Source organism: Dermacentor albipictus, chromosome 1 (genome assembly GCF_038994185.2).
Source record: "Dermacentor albipictus isolate Rhodes 1998 colony chromosome 1, USDA_Dalb.pri_finalv2, whole genome shotgun sequence".
Taxonomy (NCBI): domain Eukaryota; kingdom Metazoa; phylum Arthropoda; class Arachnida; order Ixodida; family Ixodidae; genus Dermacentor; species Dermacentor albipictus.
This window is the reverse complement of record NC_091821.1, coordinates 399,491,131-399,516,788: the sequence shown is the minus strand read 5'-3', so window position 1 is coordinate 399,516,788 and position 25,658 is coordinate 399,491,131. Positions and strand designations below refer to the sequence as shown.

Genomic DNA, 25,658 nt, shown 5'->3' with positions numbered 1-25,658 from the left:
TTAAGGGCTAAATTGATTTCAAGTGTACACAAAACGCAATCCTCGACTAGTTTCTCAGCCTCATTTTCCGAACCTGGCAGGCTGTCGGACATGTAGCCTCCATCAGCACCACCTGCTCATTGAATCAGTGTATAAAAGCAGTCGAATTTCTGTCTGCTTTTATGTGGATGGTTCGTGAATAAACTTTTTATTAACATTTCCGTTTGTGGCACAGATCATTGCTGGAACTAGGGGAGCATGCCTGGTCACAGCGTCCCTATAAACCACTCTTGAAAATTTTTTTAATGCAGAGACAATATTATCAGTCATAAAACCTTTTTTTTTGCTTTGACTGTATTGTTACTCAGCTGCTAAGCTGGCTGGTCTGTAGATGCAGGCAGTACACGGATTCTTGCAAGGTCACCCAAGCTAACCAGTCTTGGTCAGTAAATCTGGATCGAGTTTTTTTCTTGCTTTGACGCTGCGCTCCTCGTACTTTCAGGTCATGAATTGCATGCACATTTCAGCATGACCTAGCGTTCTTAAAAGGAAATGCACATAAGGTAGGCATCTAGGACTAATGGCCCCTCAAGAATGTTACAATTCACAATGCAGGGGATTGCTGTAGACCAACTTCTCTCTCCCCTTTGAAAATGCATGCTATTCCGAGAGGGCAGCTTAGTGTTCCAGCACGAAATTAATGAAATCATTGAGTTTTGCATGTCAAAACCACAATCTGATTACGAGGCACACTGTAATGGGGGACTCCGGATTAATTTTGACCTGCTACGGTTCTTTCACGTGTACCCAGTGCACATAGTACACGGGCGTTCTTGAATTTCGCCCCCCCCCCCATCAAAAATGCAGCTGCTGCAGCCAAGATTTGACACCACAGCCTGTTCCAGCACACATTACTAGAACGTGAATGGAGAATACGAACAACTCTCAAAACAAACAGTAAGTTGAATGCTGCATATATATTTTGTAAATGTAATGAAAGGCCAAACATTCTTAAATTTTTTGCTGATGCATATGCTTGGGAGTTAACTTCTTTTGACTGCCCCCCCCCCCCCCCCCATAGTGTTGCCATCCATGGCGAACTTGAGCATTTCCATTTTTGTAATATTTGTGTATTCATGGCCCCCTTGCAGAGCGCTACGTTTTATTTTTCCTTCCCTCCAGAGAGCCAAAAGGCCTTCAATCTTTACAGAATGGGGCCACCCAAACCACATAGCAGATGAAATGGCACGTCCAACAGAGGACAGCCACTTTTTCACTCTGATTCCTCATGCACTCCTCCAATTCATTCATCCAAAATTGGAAAAAACTGCAGCCTGGCTAGACTCCAGAGGTGTACGCGAGCATGTCACTTGCTCTTGAGCCAGTCCATTGAACAAGAGTGGTAGGGCAAGTTTTGTATGCACTGCCATTCGTGTGAATGTGCACTTGTGCGCCCTCATTTGTGCATGTATGCCCTTCAATGTTTCTGAACTTAATAAGAGGTGGTTTCTGATCATAAGTGGAAAGCCTGGAACAAGGCAAGTATGTGAAACTATATGCAGGTCCTTCTAGAGAAAGCAACACATGGAACAGGTGAAGAAAAAAAAAAGCGAATAGCTATGCCAGAAAGTTCACCAACAAAGGAACACTCAATGTATTCTAATATAGAGGCCCTACTTCCATAAGTATGTAAGCGTGTTTTGATTATAGACTAATAATGTGCCCATGCAGGTGGAAAGCTGGTTCACTATTTCACTCTCCTCTGCTATGCCTGGCTATGCATAAATCTAAGCATTCGCTATTACTTGAATACCTCATAGCCTAAGCAGCCAGATTTTAATCAAATGGCGCATTCCATAGGCCGTCTACTCGAGTGGAGAACATAGTTTTTGCACATTCAATCTTTTGCAGACAGGAGTACTTGCTTCCCATATCAAACAAGTGGAAAGCCAACTTCGCTGAAAAATTGCCTTCGCACACAATCATAACTTTTAAAAAAGAGCTGTGCAAAATAATGTGGCCTTGGAAGTACAGTTAAACCTCAATATAATGAACTTCAATATAACGAAGCTTATTTATACAAGATTTCAATATAACGAAATTTTACTGCCGTCGCAAAGAAATACTGATACAACAATTCCGCAGACGCAGATGAGCAAATGTACGGCTGCTTGCATACGCAACACTCCAATAGTGCGCCGGCTGACCACGACCACCACCGAAGCGGAGCAGCGTCTTGTCATGATCATCAGCCTGTTTTATGTCCACTGCAGGACGAACGCCTCTCCCTGCGATTTCCCATTGGCCCTGTCCTGTGCCAACCAATCCCAACTAGCGCCCGTGACTTTCCTAATTTCATCGCTCCACCTAGTCTTGTGCTGTCCTTGGCTGTGTTTCCCCCGTCTTGTAACCCATTCTGTAACTCTAATGGTCCAACGGTTACTTGGTGCATTACATGACCTGCCCAGCTCCATTTTTTTCTCTTGATGTCAATCAGAATAGCGTATATACCAGTTTTCTCTCTGATCCAAACTGCTCTCTTTCTGTCTCCTAACGTTATACCTAGCAATGTTCGTTGCATCGCTCTTTGTGCGCTCCTTAACTTGTTCTCAAGCTTCTTTGTCAGTCTTCAAGTCTCTGCCCCATATGACAGCACTGGTAAAATGCATTGATTGTACCTACACCTTTCTTTTCAATGATAATGGTAAGCCTCCAGTCAGGAGCTGACAATCTCCCTCACAAAAACGGGAATTGGCCTCCCTGGTGCAGTACTCGGCCACCACCTCCCAAATAATCGCTACAATTCGCGTCGTGTATTGTACAATAAAATCCAAGCGTGGTAAGATTCTATCGCGCCCTGCACGCTGTATGCTTTAGGTGTGAGGGTGAGCCGACAAGGATGGTGGCTTGATGAGCGCAGTCTTGTCGCGCAAGCAAGTGGAAAGGGGGGAGAAGGAGAGCGAGTCAACTCCCTCTAGGCTCGTGGCAACGTGATCGAGCGAGAGAGGGGGAGAAGGGAGTGATGTGCAGGTTAATGTGCGTCTCCTTTTCTAGTGGTACCGTGGACGCAGCTGGCCGTCAGCGTGACTGAGCGCATAGGCAGCCCGGGTGCCCTGTTTTAGAGGTAATCTGCCATGTGTGCATGGACTCAGGTGTACTGAGATGGCGTGGCATCATGTGCACTGTCTTCCCGCACGTTCAGTACTGGAGGTTTCACAATTTCGAAGACGCACTGAAGCGAGAGGCAGACGAAGCGTTCGCTGCCAGTACTTTTCATGATAGCGTCGTTCATCTGCAGGCGACACTATAAGTTGCAGGGGTGGAGTGGATGTGAAAGCGTGGCTGGCTTTGCTTAAATATATCATCGGCACGGCATGAAACCGTATATTTCATTGCAAACTCTCAAATTCAGCAACGTGCGGCTTCTTTTTTTCTAATTCAAATTTGCCTTTTCCCATTGCCCTATAATTTGAAAAATTTTGCAACCCAGAAAAATTCATTGGCAACTGTACTTATTTGCATAAAGGATCAAATTTCAATATAACGAAACTTTAATATAACGAAGAAAATTGCTGGTTTTACCGACTTCATTGTATCGAGGTTTAACTGTAATATATTGGCCTCGGCAGGTCACTAGAAATGTTGCCCTGAACTTTGTACTTGAATAGAAAAAACATTAATACGTAAACTTGTCATTCTAATTTGACTGCAAAGTTAATTGCACACATCCAGATGTAAAGAGGACTTTATATAACTATATAAAACCAACAGAACCTTTGCCCTACACCTTCTCGCCTTTACTTATAATCAAAGATAATTTTATGGATCAAAATGTAGCTCTTGTAGATATATGCACACGGGTTTGTCGACAGGAATGGCAGGATGTGATGGGTGGGCAAGATTGGAGGTTTGGAAGCAATTGATAATTATGGGTGACAGTGAGAAGGCAGATTGTGTGTGTGTGTGTGTGGTCAGATTCTTCCTCATTTGATGAATAATAAACCTGAAACATTTGCCACAGGGAGCATTGCTGAATTAGCACCATCCACACATAGTAATGGGCTCTGACCACACTGTAAATGACAATGCATTGTGTAGCGTGTATAAATGCCATTCATCAGAGAAAACTTCACTTTGGCAATGGCAATTGCACCTCGTTTGCTCTCAAAATCAGAGTTGCATAGCTTCTCACTAAAGGAGTACTGGCATGAGAGTTCCAACATTTTCTTTTTTGCTGTAAATGAAGCTCCTCAACATTGAAACCCCAGAAAAAAACACTGGCAGGCCTCGCATTGTCCTAAATAATTTACTATAAATAGCTTTTAGTTTCGATTTCATTTCTCAGGAGGAGTATTTGTCATGATGCAGGAGGTGGTCACGTAGGAGTGAAATATTATGACATTTTGGCACTCGCTCCGGCTTGCTTGACCATCTGCAGTGCTGCTGCTCTTTGCACGACCCAATGCAGAGGCATAAGGTCTATTAGATTCAGCCAAGTTTCTCTGCACCTTCTGCACCTATTCTCGGTGCATTGCACCAAGGCCTTCGATTCTCCGAGGTGCAGCGGTGCACCCTGCACTCCTGTGCTCGATTGAGTGGGGTGCAAGGCAAGGCTCCGCCACAGTGCACTGCACCCTTGAACCTTGCAGCGAGTGGGCGCAGCCCGTCACACCATAACTGGCACCCCCTGCACCTTTTTGTTTGCGATGCTATGCGCCTTGTTCTGAATCGAACAAACCTATAGCGAACAGCCAAGCGAGCCGGAGCGAGGTGTATCTCGAGGTGTATCTGTCACGAGTAGAGACCGAATGCTTAGGCACTAAAGCTGTCATTTAAGACATATATAGGTGCCAAATACTGTCCTATAGGTCTGTATAGGCTCAATTGTTTAGAACTGGTGTGCATTTGAAGGTAAATTATGATTTTCTATGTAACACAGCCCACCAAACCCCTGTTTTGTGAAATATATTTTATTTTCCAGTTGAAATGAGGCGAGTTGCGTAGGTTATATGATTTATCTGACACTTAATGCGACTAGATGCCATGAGAAAAGTTGTAAAAAAAAATGACGAACAAGGCCTTTTTTTGTATGCCGAAAAGAAAAGCTCAACATCCGTCGTGGTTAGCGGCATATACATGTACTTTGGAAAGTTCGACGATTAAGTGCACTTTACAATTTCAAGATGTTGACCAGTCAGAAGCTTGACAGTTCTTACAGTACCGAAAGCATGGTAGTTTTGTTGGAGACAACTCTTTCAGAAGCAGGTTCAAAGGGAATGGTGGTGAACCTTTCCTGAATGTCCAAAATAGGCCCCACGTTCCAGGTCAGCACACTTGAGCGTTTAAGTTCCTCAATGATGCCGGCTAAAAACTTGAAGAGAGCACACAAGTATACTAAGTCACCTACAAATGTATTGTATGAGAAGAAAGGAAACCGAGAGCCCGATTTTTATTAGTTGTATGATAAGTGTATTGTTGCATAGATTAGTTTGAGCCTTTCTCATAATGATTCTCTCATCTTCCGCAAAGCTATTAATAATAGCCTTTACACTGCAAAAGTGTTTGTAATATTTGTCTTCAGCGAAGTTCCTCAAAGGGTTATAAGATTTGAAACAAGCTGAGGCTAGGACACAACATAGTAATAGGCATCTTTAGGCTGTGAAAAATTCAACATAAGCATAAACATAGAAATAGGCATTTATAGATACAATAAAGGTGCCAATAAAATGTTTGTAAAAAAGATGCATAGTTTGCGCTTATATTTTATATAGGCCGGATAAGAAATTCAGAAAAAGAATGTGCATTATACCTATAGTAGTTCCGGTCTCTAGTTGTGCGACATACACCTCTTGGAGCACAAAACCAAAACTGGTTCGTAGAAAAGCTATCATAGTCAATTATTTAGGGTACTCTGAGGTTCACTAGTAGTATTTCGGGTTTCAAGCTGAAAATCTTCATTTATCGCAAAAAAAAATGAAGGAAGTAAAATTTTATGTCAGCATTCCTCTAGTGGACCATGTAGCTGTGGGAACAAAATTGTGCAAAACTGAAGCACGCATATAAAACCCATGTGTCCTATTCTAAATTAAATCTGACACATGTCACATTGTTCCATATGGCAACAAACGCTAGTTGTGGTATTGGCATTCTTATGATTGTGTTTGGGAAGTCCCGGAGCGTATTTCACATTGAACCATCATTTCCCACAATGTCACCGGGACATGCATAGCCTTCCCTAACTTTATTCAAAATCCATTATTTTTGGACCTCCTTCTTCTGTTATATATCACACGCTGTAACTGGCATCGCCTGCCACATTGAAGATGTAATGTAGATGTCTCAAGTCTTGTGATGCTAGTCACAGTGGCAAGAAAAGATGATATTGCAAATGGACATCCATCTGCTCATGGACTGTCACGGGGTGCCATTTGCTTGAAAGGTGCACGCAGTGGAGAGCTTGATGAGACGTGCGTGTGCTTGTTAAGGCCACACCACTAAGTGTTTCTCGTAGCAGGTAACGTGCAGCACTTTTCCAGTTCCGCTGCAGCTGCGGCCACGATGTTTTTGGAAAAATGGAACAGTCATGTTCATTTTACAGCTTGTGCCCGCATAGGCATGCTGCAATCATGGGGGTACTGTTGATGCTCAGGATTTGACCTGCGAAGACAGGATACAAGGTCTTTATTCAGCTGGTGGCAACAGACAGTGCAAGACCAGCCGACTTTTACTTAATGTAGTTGATTTTATTACCATGATTAGCCCTCGTTTCTCTTAAATTCTGCACGGGAGCAGTAAACAAATTTGATGCCTTAAAAGTGCCGAAAATATAAAGAATGTGTTGACCAAACATTTTCCTTCCTAACAGCAGTCATTAGGGTCATGAAAGTGCTCTATGAATATGCAGATTCCTTGCAACATCACGCATGCAGTTTTGGCATGCCATAAAGAACAAATGTATAATGTTATAATATATTGTCAAAGCATAGAGATATTGCAGGCTTTCTCAGAGCCTTGGGGGAAAAAAGAATAAAACATAACCTCATGGAAACAACTTTATTCAGTTTTTTTGAACATGTTTTGAAACTTTTAAAATGCAGCTTGTGCCCTAAAACAAATACTTAAAATTTTGAATAACTAAACCTAGCTAATGAGATAACTAACTGTACCTCAAAAAATACCGTCATCTCAATAACCTAAGATAACTACAAAGAGTGTGCTGTTGGTCTCATTCATCTAAGGTGCACCAATCTTGTATAACCCTTGTATAAAAAATATATACTACATGTACATATCAAAGACACAAATACAGGACCCAGAGAGGAGATACAGTCAGGCATCTTTGACCTTGTTTGACCTTCTTTTGAGCAGCAGGGTAAGCTTTCCAGGAGTGGAACTGCGTACCTGCTTTTCTTGTACTGCATTCATTTACACCAGAAGCTCATAAAAAGAGACAGAGAGAGACACTGACCATTATTATTTTTTTCTATTTTGTTAGTGTTCTCGACAGAGGAACACTCAAATAATAAAAAGTGACTACACAGTAGAACTCTGTGGACGTTCTTTGCGCAATGTGGCACACCAAAATGTAAAATAGTCTTATAATTATGAAATAATACTTCTCCTCAGCAAACTCACTTGCGCCTCTGAAGATGCACAGCTTGTCTCAGAATTGACCTAGAATAATGAAATTTGGTACAAGTCATCTTAGAACAGATATATAGGCCCATCTTGGATGTTTCATTGTAATCTAGCAAGTGTTTGAAAAGTTTATTGTATTGGGTAGCATTCCATTAAAAAAAAACAAAGCTTCTGTCCTGAACCACATGACTTGTTTCCATGCCTAAGCCTGTACACCTGCATGCTCCAGAGAGTAAAAAACCTGTCACCACTATAGAAGCACACCCTCACCTGTGGCTGTTTGGCCTCCTGTCTTTGCAATATTTGGTTCTTCTGCTCGTCACTGAACTTGAGCACAGCTGCAATGACTTTGGACAGCGTCTGCAATAAGAACAAGCCATTCATATCCAAACAAAGCACACGAGTGCCAGTGAATCTGGTCAGTTTGGCCACTCCATCCCTGTCAGGTACTTTTTACTATCACAACCGTTCAGTCAAGCAAGTTTGAAAGTAATTCAACTTGCAGCTGCACAGAGCACACAAGTGTTAGCAATGTACCTGCATGCTGCTAATAATCCCAAGCTCTGTCTGCTGTGCAGGGCAACCAGAAAGCAAACTGTTGCGAACTAGGCCACATTTTAGTTTTTGAGCTACTAATCCATTCCTGACCCTGTCATTGTCTGGCTGTTTATCACCAAAGAAAGTGAGTGCTTTAACTGGTGCTTTCGTACAGTCACTTTTTGGTGCAAGACCTCTTGCTCACATTTTTAACTAATATTAAAGATTTTGGTATGTAGTAATTAAGTAGACATCATACTCACTTTTAGATAATTGGAACTGCTAAATCTGAATTCAGTACTAAATAAAATTTCACTATTTGCACACACTTTGTGAGACCAAAATAACTTACCATTGTCTCTTTTCCCATCATGTACTCAAACAGGATGTTCCGCAAGTACTACAAAGAGAAAACAAAGCAAAACAAAGAAGTGCAACTAAGTGAACTGTTCTCCTTGAAAACATAGTTCTGCTAGCCTTTTCCAAGACATACCTCATATTCTGTGGGCTCGGGGAGCTGCACGGGGTTCTTGCCAGTATGGTTTGTTGCATTGTTGTTTTGCTGGGCACGCAAAATGCAGCGCAGGTCGTTGATTTCGTCCCTGTGTGAAAGCAAATGCTCACTTAGTGATAGGCAGCAAGTAATGATACCCCAGTCATATGGGGCAGTGACCACGTTCAATCACGACCAAAAGTGACTATGTGGCATCAGTATTACCATAATTTTTCATTTATTCATTTATTTATTCAAAAATACCCCTAAAGGCCCTCATTACGAGGGTATTAAATGGGGGGGGGGGGGAGGAATCACAGGCACTGGTCATAGATTATACATCATACTAAAAACAAGAGAATATAACAAAAGTAAGAGGCTTTCAAGAGACTTTCTGTGACTATCACTGTACTTTTATTCAAACAGTGCACAGTATGGCTGCAAGCATGTGGGGTTATGCTAAAGGGAGTGGAAAGTGCAAGAGCAGAAACAGTGCTCATGTAAAAGGACACTCTGGCTATGGATGAACTTCGATTTCGTTATTCAACTACATCTAAAATGCAGATATGCCCTCACTAGATAACTGCTTAACTAATTTGAGTAAAGCTTGTATTTGAAAGAGGAAGCAAAGTTGTACTGATTGTAGAAAGCAGAACTTGTATTTATTTCCAAAGACCATTTTAAAACACCGAAGCACGAAGTTTGTAACTCCACATTTTTAGGTCAAAAATAGATACATCAAAATTCTGCAAACTGCATCTTCAGATCGTCTAAAGAAGGACAAATATGGTGTACTAGTTTACAGCCTACATGAAAGTGGTACAACAACAACAAAAAAAAAAGAAAAAAAAAACAGTATGCTGGCTGTGTTCCATGGCAATGAAAGGGGATGAAAAAAACAACTTGCCACAGGTGGCGAACGATTCCCACTTCTGCGTAATGCGAAGACGTGGGATCGTTCCCCACCTGTGGCAAGTTGTTTTTTCACCCACTTACCATTAATTTATCATTTCTTTGATTCACTTAGTAAGTACAGGTAACTTCCCCTATGTTTTCCTTGGTGTCTTTGTTTGTTGGTTTTTCATAATATGAATAAAAATCGGGTGCATTGGTTAACCCCCTTTCTTCTCGTTCCTAAATATTAACAGCAATGTAATCCATTTCCAACCTGTGCAATATGAGAGATATGATCCCACGACACATTTACACCTGACTTCTGCACGTAGTAAGCCTTTGCTATCTCACATGCTTCTCTATCCTTATATTTAGATACAGTAGAACCTTGTTCATATGTTTTCGAAAAAGCTGCGAGAGAAAGCATACTAACCGGAAAAATGTACGATCCAAAGTAATAAAAAAAATTTTACATATTCAACTATTTTTGACATTTAGCTAATTCGAAGCGTTGCGCGCATAGTTGAGGCTTGAGGCGCAAAATCTCGTTTCCCAGGAATGTAGGAATCGTTAAAAAATTAGCGTAACTCTACTAGGTCATTTTTTAGTGTTCTCGATTGCCAACGTTGGTGCTGGGAAAACGTACGTAATGGGAACGTATCAACAAGGTTCTACTGTACTGCCTTGGTGTGCAAAGTTGTTACCTTGTTATCTTGTTTGGGGGGCTTTCATCATCATCATCATCAGCCTGGTTGCGCCCACTGCAGGGCAAAGGCCTCTCCCATGCTTCTCCAACAACCCCGGTCATGTACTAATTGTGGCCATGCTGTGCCTGCAAACTTCTTAATCTCATCCGCCCACCTAACTTTCTGCCGCCCCCTGCTACGCTTCCCTTCCCTTGGGATCCAGTCCGTAACCCTTAATGACCATCAGTTATCTTCCCTCCTCATTACATGTCCTGCCCATGCCCATTTCTTTTTCTTGATTTCAACTAAGATGTCATTAACTCGCATTTGTTCCCTCACCCAATCTGCTCTTTTCTTATCCCTTAACGTTACACCTATCATTCTTCTTTCCATAGCTCGTTGTGTCGTCCTCAATTTGAGTAGAACCCTTTTCGTAAGCCTCCAGGTTTCTGCCCCGTAGGTGAGTACTGGTAAGACACAGCTTTGCAAAAGTCCAATTAACAATTATTGGTATAATTCAGAATGTTGCATAATAGATCAATTTTGCCCGCTTTAGATGTCCCAATAGCAGCAGCTTACACTCCATATGAGACTAGGCACTGCAAAAAATATTGCGCTACTTACCGGTACCGGCCGAGCGTCAATTGGAGAGCTTCTATTCGCTCGTCAGCAGGACACTCACGAGGACCCCACTCTTCCTAGAGGCACCAATCAGGAAATTTGCAATCACCACAATGAATGTCAATGGCAGGGTTTATGAGTCATGCTAATGCATAAATGTGCACTGCGCTACACAAAAATTTTAAACAAAAATAAGAAATTACTGTCGGGTGCAGGCAAGCAGGCAGGCAGGCATGGGTTGGTAACTACAAACAGGCGAGCTCTTAACTTGAAGAACTAATATTTATAAAACAGCTCAGTGGTTGTGATGGTAGCACCACAGGTAGCGGTCGTCAAATCAGTTATCATGCCTAGGATGAACACTAAACTTCAAAGGCTCCAATTTGCTCAAGAATTAAGTTGAGCTAGATATCCTGATAAGCCAAACAGCTAGGGAACTTTTGTATAGTTTCCAAGAAATTTAGTGCATATCTATCAAGCTGAACTTCTTACAAGTAAAGAATGTACTCCATGTCCGCATTTTATGCACAGTCATTGGTTGTGCAGTAACACATGTGCACAGTTAGTTGCCCAGATTGCTAAACTGCTTGAACTGTCATAGTTCCACAAGTACAACCTTCAGATAAGAACAAATGAAAGAGGGGTGATGGTGAGATGAGAATTTTTTTTTTTCATGTGCAGCTTCACAGCACGCTACATCTGAAGGAAAATTTCATGTTGCCTTGAAGCAGCATCATGATTCAATATAGAACAGCAGTGAAAATGGCGATGAGTAAACCAAGCATACAAGATAAGACTGTCTTTTAATTAAGTGTTGTGTTGTGCTGGCAGTTCATGAAACTGGGTTGTTCTTTCATAAAGATTTGTAAGCTGTTTGACGCGGTTATTTCTGCAGGCCATACGAGACGAGAGTAGGGTGGTTTTATGAGCCAGTTGGTGCACGATGACAGTGTGGCGGTTCCAGCAGGTAGAAACACGAGAACATGGAAAAAAGAAACGCACGGGACAATGCTGGACCTACAATTCTGTCACTTGAGATTTCTTTCTTTTTCGCTTTTTCCATTTTTACAGATAGTAGTAATTGGGGCAGGAGCGTTTTAGGTGCATGCAGTGCACATGATACTATGGGAAAACCATCAGCTCACCTCGTCTGGCCATGCATCATCCCATCCACTACCGTGTGTGGCTGCAGGTGTGTCTGCCTCCGCATCAACCTTGTCTGTGTGGCCTGTTCAAAATATTCAGCAGAGTAAAATCCCATTTCTCTTACTTTTAGATGTGGCAATCACATTGTTAAACGGTTGCGTGGAGTGCACCAACACGAAGACTTGACACAGAATTTATAAAAACCAGCTTGAATTTCAATCTGTTGTTACTAAGAAAAACACTAAGAGCATGCAAAATGCTCCCCTTGTTCTACACTGTACAGGCATGCCTAGACCTACATGCTGTCTGTTAGGGCAATTGCATATGGAACAACTAGTATTGCCTAGAAAAGTAAAGCGCAGTTTTTTACACTAGGCCCTTTTTCTTTAGCAGACAGCTCTCAGGAAAGTCGAACTGCGATAAAGCTTTTCACGATATCTTTTAAATATAGTTTAATTGCCAAAAGTTCTTACCTAGTATCTCAGCACTATTATGCAGTTCAGGGAAACATAACCATACAATCTTGACATACTGTGCAACTAACAATTCCATCATTGCAACTTGCAATGACGGAAACAATGCTACTGCTCTGTGTTTTTAGCATTTTGATACGAAAATATTATATGTACAGCATTTTCGTCAAGTATTGGTAGTACAGTAGAACCTCGTTCATATGTTTTGGAAAAAAATTCAAGGAAAAACATAATGACCGGGAAGATATACAATCTGAAGTCACTAAAAAATTTGATTGAGTCAAGTGTTCATATCTACGTAAGGCAAAGTGTTACATGGATCATTTCACAAGGGATGCTGACAGGTTCCGATATTGTGGGGCCCGTGTGGTCTGAGACAAGCACTGCTATTTTTGCCGCTTCGGCAAGCTTTTTGTCTGCTTCGAGCGGGGCATTTCTGCGGGAAGTTTTGACGTGTCCACATGGCGCTACATCGTTGCGGCACAGGATGCCAATGCATGTCAAGCTAGTGGTGCCTGAGAAACTGGAAACACTGTCATTTTCCTATTGCATAGTGATTTAAAACAGCGGTGAGAAATTGATATAAAATTGAGCAGGTGGGTATGACGCTGGAATGCGATGCCTACGATTCCACCACCAGGGCAAAACATTACACAGCGCCACGCCCCATGTGCTGTGAAATAGATAATTGAAGATGCTTATCGCAATAGGGTTGGAAGCGACAGCTGTGAAAGCGATGTGCGACGACCCAGGAGAAAATTTGCTGGTACCATAATAAGAAATTTGTGTGCACCAGCTTGTTCACCTGAGATGGGCGGGTGAGTATTGCCGGGAAGATGATGTGGTGGGCGGCTACTGTTATCAATTGCGTGCGCCTTGCACTTTTTCTTGTTTACATGATGTCTAGCGGCCGGAAAACATATTAGAAATCCGCAGTTTGGCAATTTACTGAATGATGGTGCTGAACGTGTTTTGTGGGTATGTATGAACTGGTAAGACAGAAGTGCAACCGTATTTGGTCATTCTCTGTGTTCTCGATCGCAAATGGTAGCACTGGGAAATCGTACATAACAGGAAATTATCAACGAGATTCTGCTGTATAATCTACTAGGTGCCTGAAATTTGCCAAAGAGAAAGAAAAATTGAAATGTGCTTGATTGAATTTCTAATTGACAGATGTTTTTAAAAGCAACTACTAGAATCGGGATGCAGTCACCTTTACAATGTAAAGTTTAATCCTTAATGCTCATACCTTGCTGGCGAAGCAGCGCACTGACACGGACACGGCGAAGACACACAAGAATACATGACACTCACTGCCTGACACGACACTTGTGTGTCTTTGCCGTGTCCGTGTCAGTGCGCTGCTTCACCAGCAAGATATGATTATTAATCACCAACTAGCCCAACTTTCCACATTACTAATACTTAATGCAAGTGCTATAAATAAAAATATGTGCAGATGAGTAAACAGTGAACTGGGCTAACCTGATCCTTCAGACTTATGTGCTTGGTGCTGATGCCCATCACTCAGCTGACGTGCGGCCACCTGTCACAAATCAAGAAACGGCACATTGAGACAGCATGCCACTTTCAAACTAAAGACATGCTGAATGTATCCACAACCATTACAACTACAGACTAACATCTCCTAGACCGTTGTCAAGAAAGTTGTAAACAAACCATTTTTGTGCCACTGGCAAGTCGCTCTTGGAGAGTCTGCAACTGCTCTTCATAACTCTTGGCACGTGCCTCAGCTTCGTACTGGGATGGCAAAAGACACACCGACATTTATTGTGTGCTCTTGCGTACAGAAGCTGTTTTGTGCTATCTATGCAATAAGTGAGTGTGATGCAAACAGCAATGAGCTTGCTCTGAAAGCTGAACTCACTAGCTGCTTCCCAAGGCCATCTTGGACTTCCCGGAGAGATTCTTCCAATTGCCTGACACGTTCTTCCTGTTTATGTTCAGCTGACGATAGGCGCTGCTTCTGAAATGACAGACACACAAAGGTGATTAGCAGGCATTCCATCAGGAATGGTTTATAATGGATACGAAACAAGGCAGTAGAACAAGATTATTTAAGAATATCACCAAAAATTAAGTAAGCCAAGTGTTACAGTGTACACATCATTTGCTTATGCCTCACAGAAAAAAAAAATGATAGAAAAGCATCTGAATTTTTTATAATACTCGCCGCGAGATTGAGCAATGTGCCGCTTGGCAGGCACTAGCTGGATAGTGTGGATTGTAGTGTGCGTTGTCTGCTATGCCCAAAGTGTTTACATGTGAGCGTACAGCGTACAACATGCAGCTGTAAAGACCATTTCTTCAGTGGTTGTAGCACAGCTGTAAAAGCTGGTCTGCATTTTTTGACGATGTACAGAAGCATTTAGCCTTGCGTTGTCATCTATAACCAATCTTACCAATTTTATTGTTGCTTTGTGTTACAAGTAAACCACAGAGAGCATTTTCCTTCGTTTTAAGATATGTGAATGCCACACTTTAACAACCTGTCGCAATGTGTTGATCACTCTGCAATCTCTGTAACAACAAGCGACATCAAAGAGGTGGCGTGAATATCACTCGGCAGTAGAACGAAGAATTGTTAACAAGCACAAATGAATGTGTCATGCACATTACATTATGATAACTGAATCATTAAAATTGCTAATTTCATAACTCTTGCTTAGTGGTCAAGTGGCAGCCCGAAATGTTCTTTTAATGTGTGGTTATGATGCCACAAGGGCATGTTTTTCTTGCCTGCAGTGAGGATCACTGCAATACAGTGATCCTCACTGTGATCTATGAGTTGTGATATGGCTTATTGTCAAGCTATTATGATGTCTTTTATTTATTTATTTACTTAGTTTTAATTTTGCTTGAGTTGTACTCATTATGTCTATAATTTTGTATAATATGGTTAGTATGTAGTACTAGTATGCCTTACTTCATTGTTTTGTGGCACACATTCGATTATTCACTGTGCTGCCTGAACAGCCAACAAGCACGCTGTGCTTAGGTTGGACAGGAAATGAAAACCTATGTACCAAATGAAGATGAATAAAATTTTGATTTGATTTGATTTTAATTTGACCATGTGTGACAACAACCTCTAAATGCAGGATGTCATAACACTGAGTCGAAAAGCAGTTACTAATATTTCCTTTTGCTGTTCAGTGCAGAGTTCATAGCTGGAAAAAAAATAGCAACCATTATTAGCTGAAATAAAAAGTCCTAATGATTTCGGCCTCTCAAGTAATTACAGTTTGCATGAAACCATGCAAAGGCAGCTTTGTGCATAAATTACGTGTCTTTCGTGCTACTGCAATAAATATATTCTTGTCTGAAGCAACGTGGCGATCCTGTTAGTGTGCTGTCACTCACGGTGGTATAGCTTGTTTAATTGAGCTCATTAACAGCTTTTGTTTTGCTATGGAAAAAACAGAAAACAGAAAGGAAACAAAGATGTATGTCTAAAACTGATGTAACGTGCATATCACTTTGCAACTTTAACTTCGCTGTACAGAGATGCAGAATTTTTTATAAACAGTGCAAGTTTTGCAGACATGCAGTAATAATTAAGTTGCATAATTTTAGCAGAGCAGGTGGAATGTTAGCAAAGCATGCACAAATAGCTCCAAGGAAGTGCCAAAACACACATTGTTTGGCTGAGTGCCAGTCACCCGTTAAATGGCAGTTTGCACTTGTTTTCAAGTAGAAAGGAACTTCCAGCACATTTTATGCAGTAATGTGGCACTTGAGGGCGATGTATAATCAGTTCACTGCAGTCAGCGCATTTCATTACCATAAAATTAGTCTGAATAGTTCACAGCAAGGCGCTGCTGTCTACATTTCAATGCATGCCACTGACCGCCTATCCACGCCAACATGGTGATGTAGCTGCCACCTGTAGCTCAATCTCACAGCAAATAGGCAAAGTACTGCCTGCATAATGCACTACAAAATTTGTTAAATAATGCAGTGCCTGAAAGGTGCCCAAGTAATAGCAGCTTTAATGAAGCTGCAGTTAACAAATCCGATAATAATCAGATTTGTATGATAATTAGTGTGGTACATAGCCTCACTGTCACTAATAATTTACTAGAGAGACTTTTGTGGTTTAGTTTCTGTCCTGTTTTGCCATGTATTGCTGGCTTGTGGAATGCTTGTTGCTCAATGTGGTTGGCAATGACAATTAAAAATATTTAACCATTTTTTTAAGGCCTGCTTGTTATGGTATATGAAATATATTTATGAACAATACCTCTTGAAGAAGTGTAGTAAGCTTCTCTTTCAGCTGTGCAACAAAACTTGAACGCCGTTCTTCGTTGTCATTCTTGGGGCATGCGTGTGCCTGAAGCAATTCCTGCCGTGTGGAGACAACTTCTAACTCTCCCGCGTTTAATGCACCTTTCACGAGGTGCTCTCCTCCCAAGACAAGTTGTAGTCTGTCACCAAAGCCCTCATCTTCACCACAGAGCTCTAACACATCAGAATGTTGTTTTTCAGATGACCTCACTCCTTCGACGTCATTTTCGAGACCCTTAAAGCACTCCAGCAGCACATCCCGCTCTTGTTCAGCTTTCAACTTCAGCGACTCCAGTTCTTGCATCAACTGACACTCTTTCTGTCTGCTTTCTTCCAGCTGCGATATGCTCGCTTGCAGTTCCTCGCGCAGGTTCTCAGATTCGGAAGTCAGTCTTACAACTTCTGACTGCCTGTCTTCCACAAGTAACTTTGCTTCTTCAATATCCTTCTGAAGAACACTGCATCGATGTGAAAGCGCACTTTGCTCTTGTTCTATGTGCAGTTTCAGTTGCTGCACCTCATCGACCAGTTGTGATTCCCTTTGTCGGCTTTCATTGACATGTAACGAACTTGTTTGCAGCTCTCTTCGAAGGTCCTCAGCTTCAGCATTGAGTCTGGAAACTTCGGCCTGCTTCTCTTCAAGCAGAACCTTGACTTCTGTTACCTCATGTTCCAAAGCCTTCCGTGCATCTAGCAGTGCACTTTGGCCTTGTTCCGTTTGCGATTTCAGTGAGTTTAGTTCTTCGGCAAACTGCAACTCTCTTTCCTTGCTTTCCTCCAACTGAGATGAACTTTCTTGTAATTTTCTGCGCAGGTCCTCCAACTCAGAGCTCAGCTTAGCGACCTCTGAATTCCCATCTTCAGAAAGTAGCTTAAATCTTTCAACATCTTTCTCCAGTTCTCGGCACCGCTCTAGAGTAACAAACTGCTCTTGCTCCATTAGTGACTTCAAGCTCTTCACCTCTTGCATTAACTGGGATTCCCTCTTTTTGCTTTCCTCAAGTGTAGTTATGCTAGTTTGGAGATCTCTCTCCAGAACCTTAGCCTCAGTTTTCAGGTTGGTAATTTCGGATTGCCTCTGGTCTGACAATAGTGTGGCTTCTTGAGCATTCTTTTCTAGGTCTTTGCACCTCTCTAGAATGGCACTTTGGTCTTGTTCTGCTTGTGATTTGAGCAACTGCACCTCCTGTGCAAGCTGGGACTCCCTTTGCCTGGCCTCCTCAAGCTCTGATGAGTTGGCCTGCATTTCCTTGCGAAGGTCATCAGCTTCTGAAGCCAGAGTAGCCATTGCAGAGTTCCTATCGTTTGAAAGCTGCCTGGTTTCTTCAAGCTCTTTTTCTAGGTTCTGGCAACGTTCGAGAAGTGCGCTATGCTCTTGTTTCATTTGTGATTTTAGCAGATTCACCTCCTGCATTAACTGGGATTCTGTTTGCTTACTTTCCTCAAGTTGGAATGAGCTTGTCTGCAGTTCTTTGCAAAGGCTACCTACCTCACTAGTCAGTTTGGCCACCTCAGACTGCCTCTCCTCTGCCACTTGCCTGATTTTGTCAATCTCCTCCTCGAGTGCTCTGCACTGCTCAAAGAGCGTACTTTGGTTCAGCTCTGTCTGCGACTTAGACGACTGCAGCTCTTTCACCAGCTGTGCTTCCTTTTGTTTACTTTCCTCTAGCTGGGCTAAGCTCACCTGCAGTTTCTTATGAAGTGCTTCAACCTCTGAAGTCACCTTGGCTGCCTCAGATTGCTTATCTTCAGCCAGTTGCCTGGTTTCATCTATTTCCTTCTCTAGAGAACTGCATCGCTCGACGAGCATGCTTTGGTCTTCTTTTGCTTGTGATCTAAACAGCTCCATTTCTTGCGCTCGCTGCAATTCCCTTTCTCCCATTTTCTTCAGCTGCGCCACGTTCATTTCAAGTTCTTTCTGAAGGCTCTCAACATCAGAGGCCATTTTCACTGCCTCAGATTGCCTGTCCTCCGCAAGTTGCCTAGTTTCGTCAACCTCTTTTTCGAGAGCTCTGCATCGCTCGAGGAGTGTACTATGGTCTTGCTCTGTCTGTGATTTCGACAACTGCAGTTCTTGCATCAGTTGTGATTCCTTCAGTCTGCTTTGGTCTAAATGAACTAAGTGTGTATTCAATTCCTTCTGAAGGCTTTCAACTTCAGAGGTCAGTCTGGCCATCTCCAACTGCCTTTCTTCGGCCAGTTTTCTCGTTGCTTCACTATTCTCCTCGAGGCTCTTAACCTGTTGTTCAAGTATGCTCTGCTTCTGCTCCATCTGTGATTTCAAAGATTTAATCTCCTCTGTCATCTGGTGTTCCCTTTGCTTAGCTTCCTTGAGCTCTAACACATTTGTCTGCAGCTCCTTGCGCAGCTCTTCAGCCTCAGATGTGAGCCTGCCCAACTCAGAAAGCCGCTCTTCTGCAAGTAACCTGTGACTTTCCGCATCCTTCCTTAAGCCTTCACACTGATCCAGGAATGCACTTTGGTCATCAACCTGTGATTTCAAATATTGCACCTCTAGTATCAGCTGACATTCTTTCTGTTTGCTTTCCTCAAGCAGGGATAACTTCGTTCTCAGCTCTTCGCGAATGTCTTCGGCTTCAGAACTTAACCTGGATATCTCAGATTGTCTTTCTTGCTCCAGCCTTTTGCTTTCTTCAATATCGCTCTCCAACGCTTTACATCGTTCCACAAGTGCGACTTGGCCTTGCTCTGTTTGTGATTTCAACAATGTCAGCTCATCTACAAGCTGCAACTCTTTCTTTCTGGTTTCTTCCAGGTGGGCCGAAGTCCCTTGCAGTTCCTTACGAAGGTTTTCGGCCTCGGACCTTAATCTAGCAACTTCAGACTGCTTCTCTTCGGCAATCAACCTGCTCTCCTCAGCGCCTTTCTCTAACAGTTTGCATCGTTCCACGTGCGCACTCAGCTCCTGCTCAGTCTGCGACTTCAATAACTGAACTTCTTGGGTCAGCTGCAATTCTCTTTGCCGGCTTTCCTCAAGCTGCGACAAAGTCGACTGCAGCTCTTTATGAATGTCTTGGGTTTCAGAAGTCAGCCTGATAACTTCAGACTGCCTTTCTTCCGCCAGCTGTCTAATACTTTCAATTTCCTTTTCTAAAGCATCGCATTGCTCTTTGTGTGCTCTTTGGTCTTGCTCTGCTTGCGACTTCAATGACTGCAGTTCTTGCATCAGCTGATGCTCTCTTTGTCTACTTTCTTCAAGCTGGGATAAGTTATTCCTGCCTTCTTCAGTATGACTGTCCATGAGTCTTTTCAGTTCCTCACTGATGACCATTTTATCCTGTAAGAGAACAAACATCAAAGACCTGAATGTCAGTGTTTTTTTTTTATAGAAGTGTATGTGGCACTGCTAACAATACAATACAGGAAAACTTTGGATCAATGCTACATTGCTAATGCTAATGCCTATCTAAGCTGCTATCTTTCAAGAATTTCAATGTGTTTAATGAACTTTCATCTTTTGTTCACGAGAATGCTAAAAGCAGTTTGTGATGCTAAGACGACTATGCTAAGATGGCTATGTCACTATGTTGTTACCAACACACAACACATTTCATGTGCTAGTGTTGCACATAGACCATGCAAACAAGCAAGCATGTGCACAAGAAACATAGGAATACAGCCAATAGGTTGCAGTTTTTATCCAAGCTTGTCGACATTTTCAGCAAAAATGAAAGATTCAGATTTTTTTAATATGGCTCCGTCACACAGTATAGAATCTTGTCAGTTAGACTAACTGCATGCCAGCGAAATCGTTACATTCACTGCACTGCATTGCAACTCCATTGTATCTCGTATTACAGAAAGAAATGTCTCAGCAGCACATTCAGGAGTGCTAAGTGTAAGAACAATAAGTTTTACTGTATTTGATCGCATAATACACCCACACTTTCTTCCTAAATTTTTGCAGGATGTAGGTCTTCCACAAGCGGGGCTTAAAGCTACCTTCTGACACTGCGTGCTGCACTCATGACTGCTACACAGAATAGCCACCCACTGATGAAACATTAGGGAGAGCTTTCTTCAACAATACTGTTCACTGGTTTTGTTGGTCACTGTGGCTGCTTGTGTAGCAACATGTTGATACTTGTGCACACTGGCTTAACTTTTCTCCCAAATTTCCAAACCCCCCAAAAAGGGGTGAGGACATTACACAAAGGCATGCCTTGGACTAGACAAGTAAATGCGGTCTGTTAAGTCTGTCACAAGTTGTGACGAACTGACCAGGGAGCATGCACTGTTCCTGGATACTCACCTGCAGGGCCTGGTCAAGCTGTGCCTGCAGGTCATGGAATGTGCTTGTTTGTCTTTTCAGCTCTGCCTGCAGTCTGACCACTTCTTCATTAAGCTGCAACTGAACCTGCAAAAGTTCAGTTGTGTTTGGTGCTGCCTCCTACTGGCCTTTGCCACATTACGGAAAAACAGAGTTGGCTAGTGATACTTTCAAACTGAGAAGTGAACAAGGAATGTCCTTGTTCAGTCACTGTAGATCACTTAAAGCTCCCGTTTTCCTGTGTGCTTTTATTTTGTTTGGATTTAAAACTCAGACTAATTCATATTCTATGATTCAATTAAAGGAGCCTTGAAATTTCAATTGGTCTTCTATGTTAAGAACTTCAACACTACAGAAATCAAAAGGCAATTTCAGTTCATTCAAACTTTTCTCCTTTTTTTGTGCAAAACAGCAGGAAAACAATGTGGCTTCTCTGGCTAAACGTGGAGCTAGAAAAGACATCGAGAGAGCATGAAGGTATGCAAAATAAGGCTGTCACAGCAAATGTTTGTTAAAAATTTTATGAGTGAAACTGACAGCCAACTGGAGGAAACTGAACTTGAACTACAACTAGCCTTCACCACTGCTGATCAGCAGCTACACAATTTGTCCTTTGTGACCAAATGTATCTGGTGTTTAGTGGAAAGAATCATATTGTATATACTTGTGTAAAGGACGCACTTTTCTTTTTCTGGAATCATAGCTCAGTGTGGCCTTTACACAAATCAGGCCGATGCCAGCCTGCTAAAAAGGTTCGTACTGTTTCCGCAACTGTAGCAGAGGGTAATAGAGTAAATGACCTCAGATGCTGACTTATTGTCCCTTGCCAACACTAACCTAAACAGGGCTCCCTTCCCTTGAGGCTAAATGCCACCAATCTGACTGGAAACACTGCCAACACAATCGAGACGACGCGCCACACAAAGAAATAGCGGTATGGCACCGGTGGCCTGAGCAGCATCGACAGAAAAGCAACTAGCATTAGCTAGTAGCAATGGAACTAACTTCGCTTTCCGGCAGGACGTCTTGAATGTTTCCCAAAAATTTTGCCCTCCAAAGTGGGAGTGCTGCCCTTACAGGAGTATAAACGGTAACTACACATTTCTTTTGTGTACGTGCTTATAGGCTTGATCTGTGGCTTTAGCTATGTTATTGATATTTGGAATTTCCCTATTGACAATTATTATGTCTGCAATGATTAAAACACTGCCATTAACTCAACTGCTATCCAAACATTAATGCAATGTTGGTCAAGAAACACATTTGTGCGTTTTTGCAAATGTGACACACTGTGTGGCGAAATCAAAATGTAAGGGCAAACACAATGTTCCATTCTCATTTGGCTACGCATGAAGACAGGATATACGAAGCTCTATATAAGAACTACTCTCATAGTGTTGTCAGAAGAATGATTGGTAACTGCTTTGTGCCTTTATCACTGCACCATTCATTGCCATGACGAGGCAACATCTGGTTTCACATCAGTTCTTGCATATGAATGGCCAGGTGTATGAAAAACTCGGTGAGAACAAGAAATTTCCAGCATTAAAGAGGTAAAAGCCCCCAGAAGGAAACATGCATTGTTTGTGTCATAAGAAAGGAAAGCAGCTACCTACTGCAGTCGTGACAGGAGCTCACACTAAGCATTCCCATGTCGCTACACTATCAACCTTAAAAGTATATAAGTCCATAATAGGTCTATAAAACTCCTTATCTGTCCAAAGCACCCGAGAAAGCCAAACCTAAAACTGCCACACCACTGCAAGATTTCAAGTCTACTCCAATCATGGTAACAGTTGGCTGCACTTTTACGAAACAAGTGGCACATGAAATTTAGAAAGGGAGCACAGAAAATGTAGTTTCCAACATTTAACACATTTCAAGAGACACTTTTTATGCAGGCTAAAGTGGGAAAAAAATGGAAAAATAAAAGACGAAGGAAAGAAAGAAATGCGTTGATCAAAACCAGAGAAACAGTGGTGCCTGACCTGTGCTGCCCGTTCTTGCTCAGTGGTGAGCTCGGCCTTCAGCTGCTGCACGCTTTGCTCCAGGTTGTGCTTCACCTGAGGAAAGGTTTAGTAGTACTTTTGCTGCCATTTAAGAATGAGAATTACTCTGACAACTATTGGAAACATACTTTCCAATAGTTTAGAAAGAAAGTTTCCAATAGACTTAATGTTAATTTACTTTTCAGTGCCCCACCGAAGCACTCAATCGTTTGAAAACGCTCGAAAACGCTCAAAAGCCCTCCCCTGTCTGCACGACCAATCATAAAACTTGTTCCACTGACCGCGCACGCAAAGTTATATATCAGATACCACTGAGCTGTGGTAAAACATATACTGGACAAAATGACAAAGCTCGTCAGCGCTGCAGTAACGTAAAGAATGGATATGGAAGTAATGTAGTGGGAAATTGTAATAAGTGCGCACACACTCCCAAGTTTGGAAAGACAATGTTAATAGGGAAAGGCAAATAATAGAGGTATATCGTATTCAAAAGGATGGAGATAAATGTGTGAGCGCTCCCTTTATTTTATTAATTAAGCTCACCAGCTGGTAAGATTCGATGTCTCTCAGAAGGCCATCCCCCTGTCCAGTTCCAGCATCCTCTGTGCCCTCCTGTTCTTCTGACTCCTCAGTTATGGACTTTAGCTCCGATAGCTTTTTAGCCACTCGTCGGAGCTCATTCTCCTACACAAAAGGACCAACGGCATGTGGACATATCAAGATACCGCTATCCGCTCACATTCACCGACAAACTAGATTTCTTCAACTGCCGCAACACAATTATGCATACTTATAAGTACTTTCATTTTACTCCTATTAATGGTTTAACATTGCTTTCATTACCTTTAAGATTTTGTTAAATTTGAGAGTCTGCGATTACTTTTGTGATTTGGTACTGTGGCTGAGAACTCATTTTTTCACAGCAACTGCATGTCATACGAAAAGCTGAAAAAATAAAATAAAATAATAATAATATGTGTCCCCCATTATGTGGCGGTCAGCGTAAGCCAAGCCTTCATGTCCATCCCAGTGCCATGGCTTGCCAACATACCTTTGGGTGACACCCAGAGTGGTACGACACCTAGGGCAATGTTCACTGAACCGAATCGCTCTTAACAGCCTGATAAATGCAGCATCCAAACCAGTCAGATGTCTCTAAAAGCTTCACTTTATTTATCGCATGGAAGGAATGTGACCACCTGAATTACGACAATTTTGTTCACGGGTGCTACATTTTCTGTTTGCTACATTGTGAATTAAAAATCGAGCAAGATCTAGTACAACCTTGGAATTTTCTGTCGCCGTTATTCGTTAAGCTGGAGACCTATAATTTGCTTTTATCACAAAAACCAATGTGGTTTTATGGGACAGATAGTGGTGTTGCGGGTAAGTGTGAGCAGCTATGAAAAATCGGTCGGCTGCTTATATCCAAAACTTATTCTAGGAGCAGTGCAATAACTGTAAACACTTATTTGCGGCATGTTAGTTCAATCTTTCAATTGCTTTCAATGGGAATTCATGCCTTTGCGCACGCAAAGGGACAAAGCTCTGTGCATGCAACTGCATGATCAACAAAATCAGCTGGCTATTAATTACCAATGTTGTGCTTTTAGTTCCACGTTGTCAGCACTACAATAAACAACATTTTGCAGGTTTAACGTTGGATGTAACTTGCACAACGAATTTTGCAGCTTGCAAACACAGCCTTTACAACTTAGTGGCTAGACTTGGCTTGTCCTAGGGTTTTTGCGTGGCTGGCAACTACTAGAATGGCTAGGCTTCGCTAGTTTCGGTTTCAAGGAGGTGCTGGTGACATGGCTGGTGACCATACCAGCAATGTATCTAAACGAAATCATTTCTATTTGACTTGGTGGCCAAATTAGCGAATGGCCATGCAGTCGGAGTCTGAAGAATTGCATGATGTCCTGTAAGGTGCCCGAAATTTCAGTCGTCTTTATATGTTAAGTTTATGGGGCCAGCGGCAGTGCCAAGGATCTGTCTGAATAATCAAGCATGAGTGAATCATCGGTGTCCGAATTATCGGTAAGCGACTGTATCAAGGTTTAGCTGTAATTGGGGTATATTTGTATCAGATAGAAAAATGATGGTGCTCTTGCTTAAGTGCGCTAATCTGCACAAAATAAACATTTGCACTAGAATACAGTAACACAGGTGATTAAACTGCAATGACATTATCCATTATTCACTACTCTCACAACCAAGATGATAGGAAAACAAAAGCGATGAGCTAATTTTTGAAAGCAGGCCAGTTGACTGGACACAAGTACAGTAAGAGTGCAAAAACCAAAGACAGGAAAGCACTGCGCATCAGCATCATGTTTATTTAATTGCCTAGCTTTTGTTGTGCAAGGACTACCTGCCATCTAATATCAAGCCCAAGAATGCTCCTTTTCTAAAACGCACCTTTTCAGAAATCCGCATGTGGTATTCCTTCTCAGATGCTTCCAGCTTCTGAACCCAGTTGTGCTCGGCTGCTGCTATCTTCTTGTCACACTCTTGCTGCAGAGTAGAGATCAATCCACATTGGCAGCATCATCAGTTCGTACAACTTGCACACCA

General features: G+C 42.1%; 1 protein-coding gene across 2 annotated transcripts in view; it reads right to left on the bottom strand.

The window, feature by feature from the left end:
• Positions 1-6,205: 6,205 nt before the first annotated feature.
• The window catches only part of LOC135918779 (golgin subfamily A member 4-like), a 34,861-nt gene continuing 15,408 nt past the window's right edge, over positions 6,206-25,658 (bottom strand). Inside the window, exons 9-23 of one of the 2 annotated variants that reach the window (XM_065452476.2) lie at positions 25,503-25,598; positions 23,622-23,762; positions 23,058-23,132; positions 21,052-21,156; positions 16,735-20,076; positions 14,359-14,457; positions 14,151-14,231; positions 13,956-14,016; positions 11,994-12,076; positions 10,852-10,925; positions 8,648-8,756; positions 8,507-8,554; positions 7,888-7,977; positions 7,615-7,653; positions 6,206-6,636 (exon numbers count right to left, since the gene is read on the bottom strand). In XM_065452476.2, coding sequence (XP_065308548.1) covers positions 6,625-6,636; positions 7,615-7,653; positions 7,888-7,977; positions 8,507-8,554; positions 8,648-8,756; positions 10,852-10,925; positions 11,994-12,076; positions 13,956-14,016; positions 14,151-14,231; positions 14,359-14,457; positions 16,735-20,076; positions 21,052-21,156; positions 23,058-23,132; positions 23,622-23,762; positions 25,503-25,598 — 4,455 coding nt within the window. In that variant the 3' untranslated portion in view covers positions 6,206-6,624. The remainder of the gene's footprint in view (positions 6,637-7,614; positions 7,654-7,887; positions 7,978-8,506; positions 8,555-8,647; positions 8,757-10,851; positions 10,926-11,993; positions 12,077-13,955; positions 14,017-14,150; positions 14,232-14,358; positions 14,458-16,734; positions 20,077-21,051; positions 21,157-23,057; positions 23,133-23,621; positions 23,763-25,502; positions 25,599-25,658) is intronic. The other variant, XM_065452477.2, reaches the window with a different exon arrangement.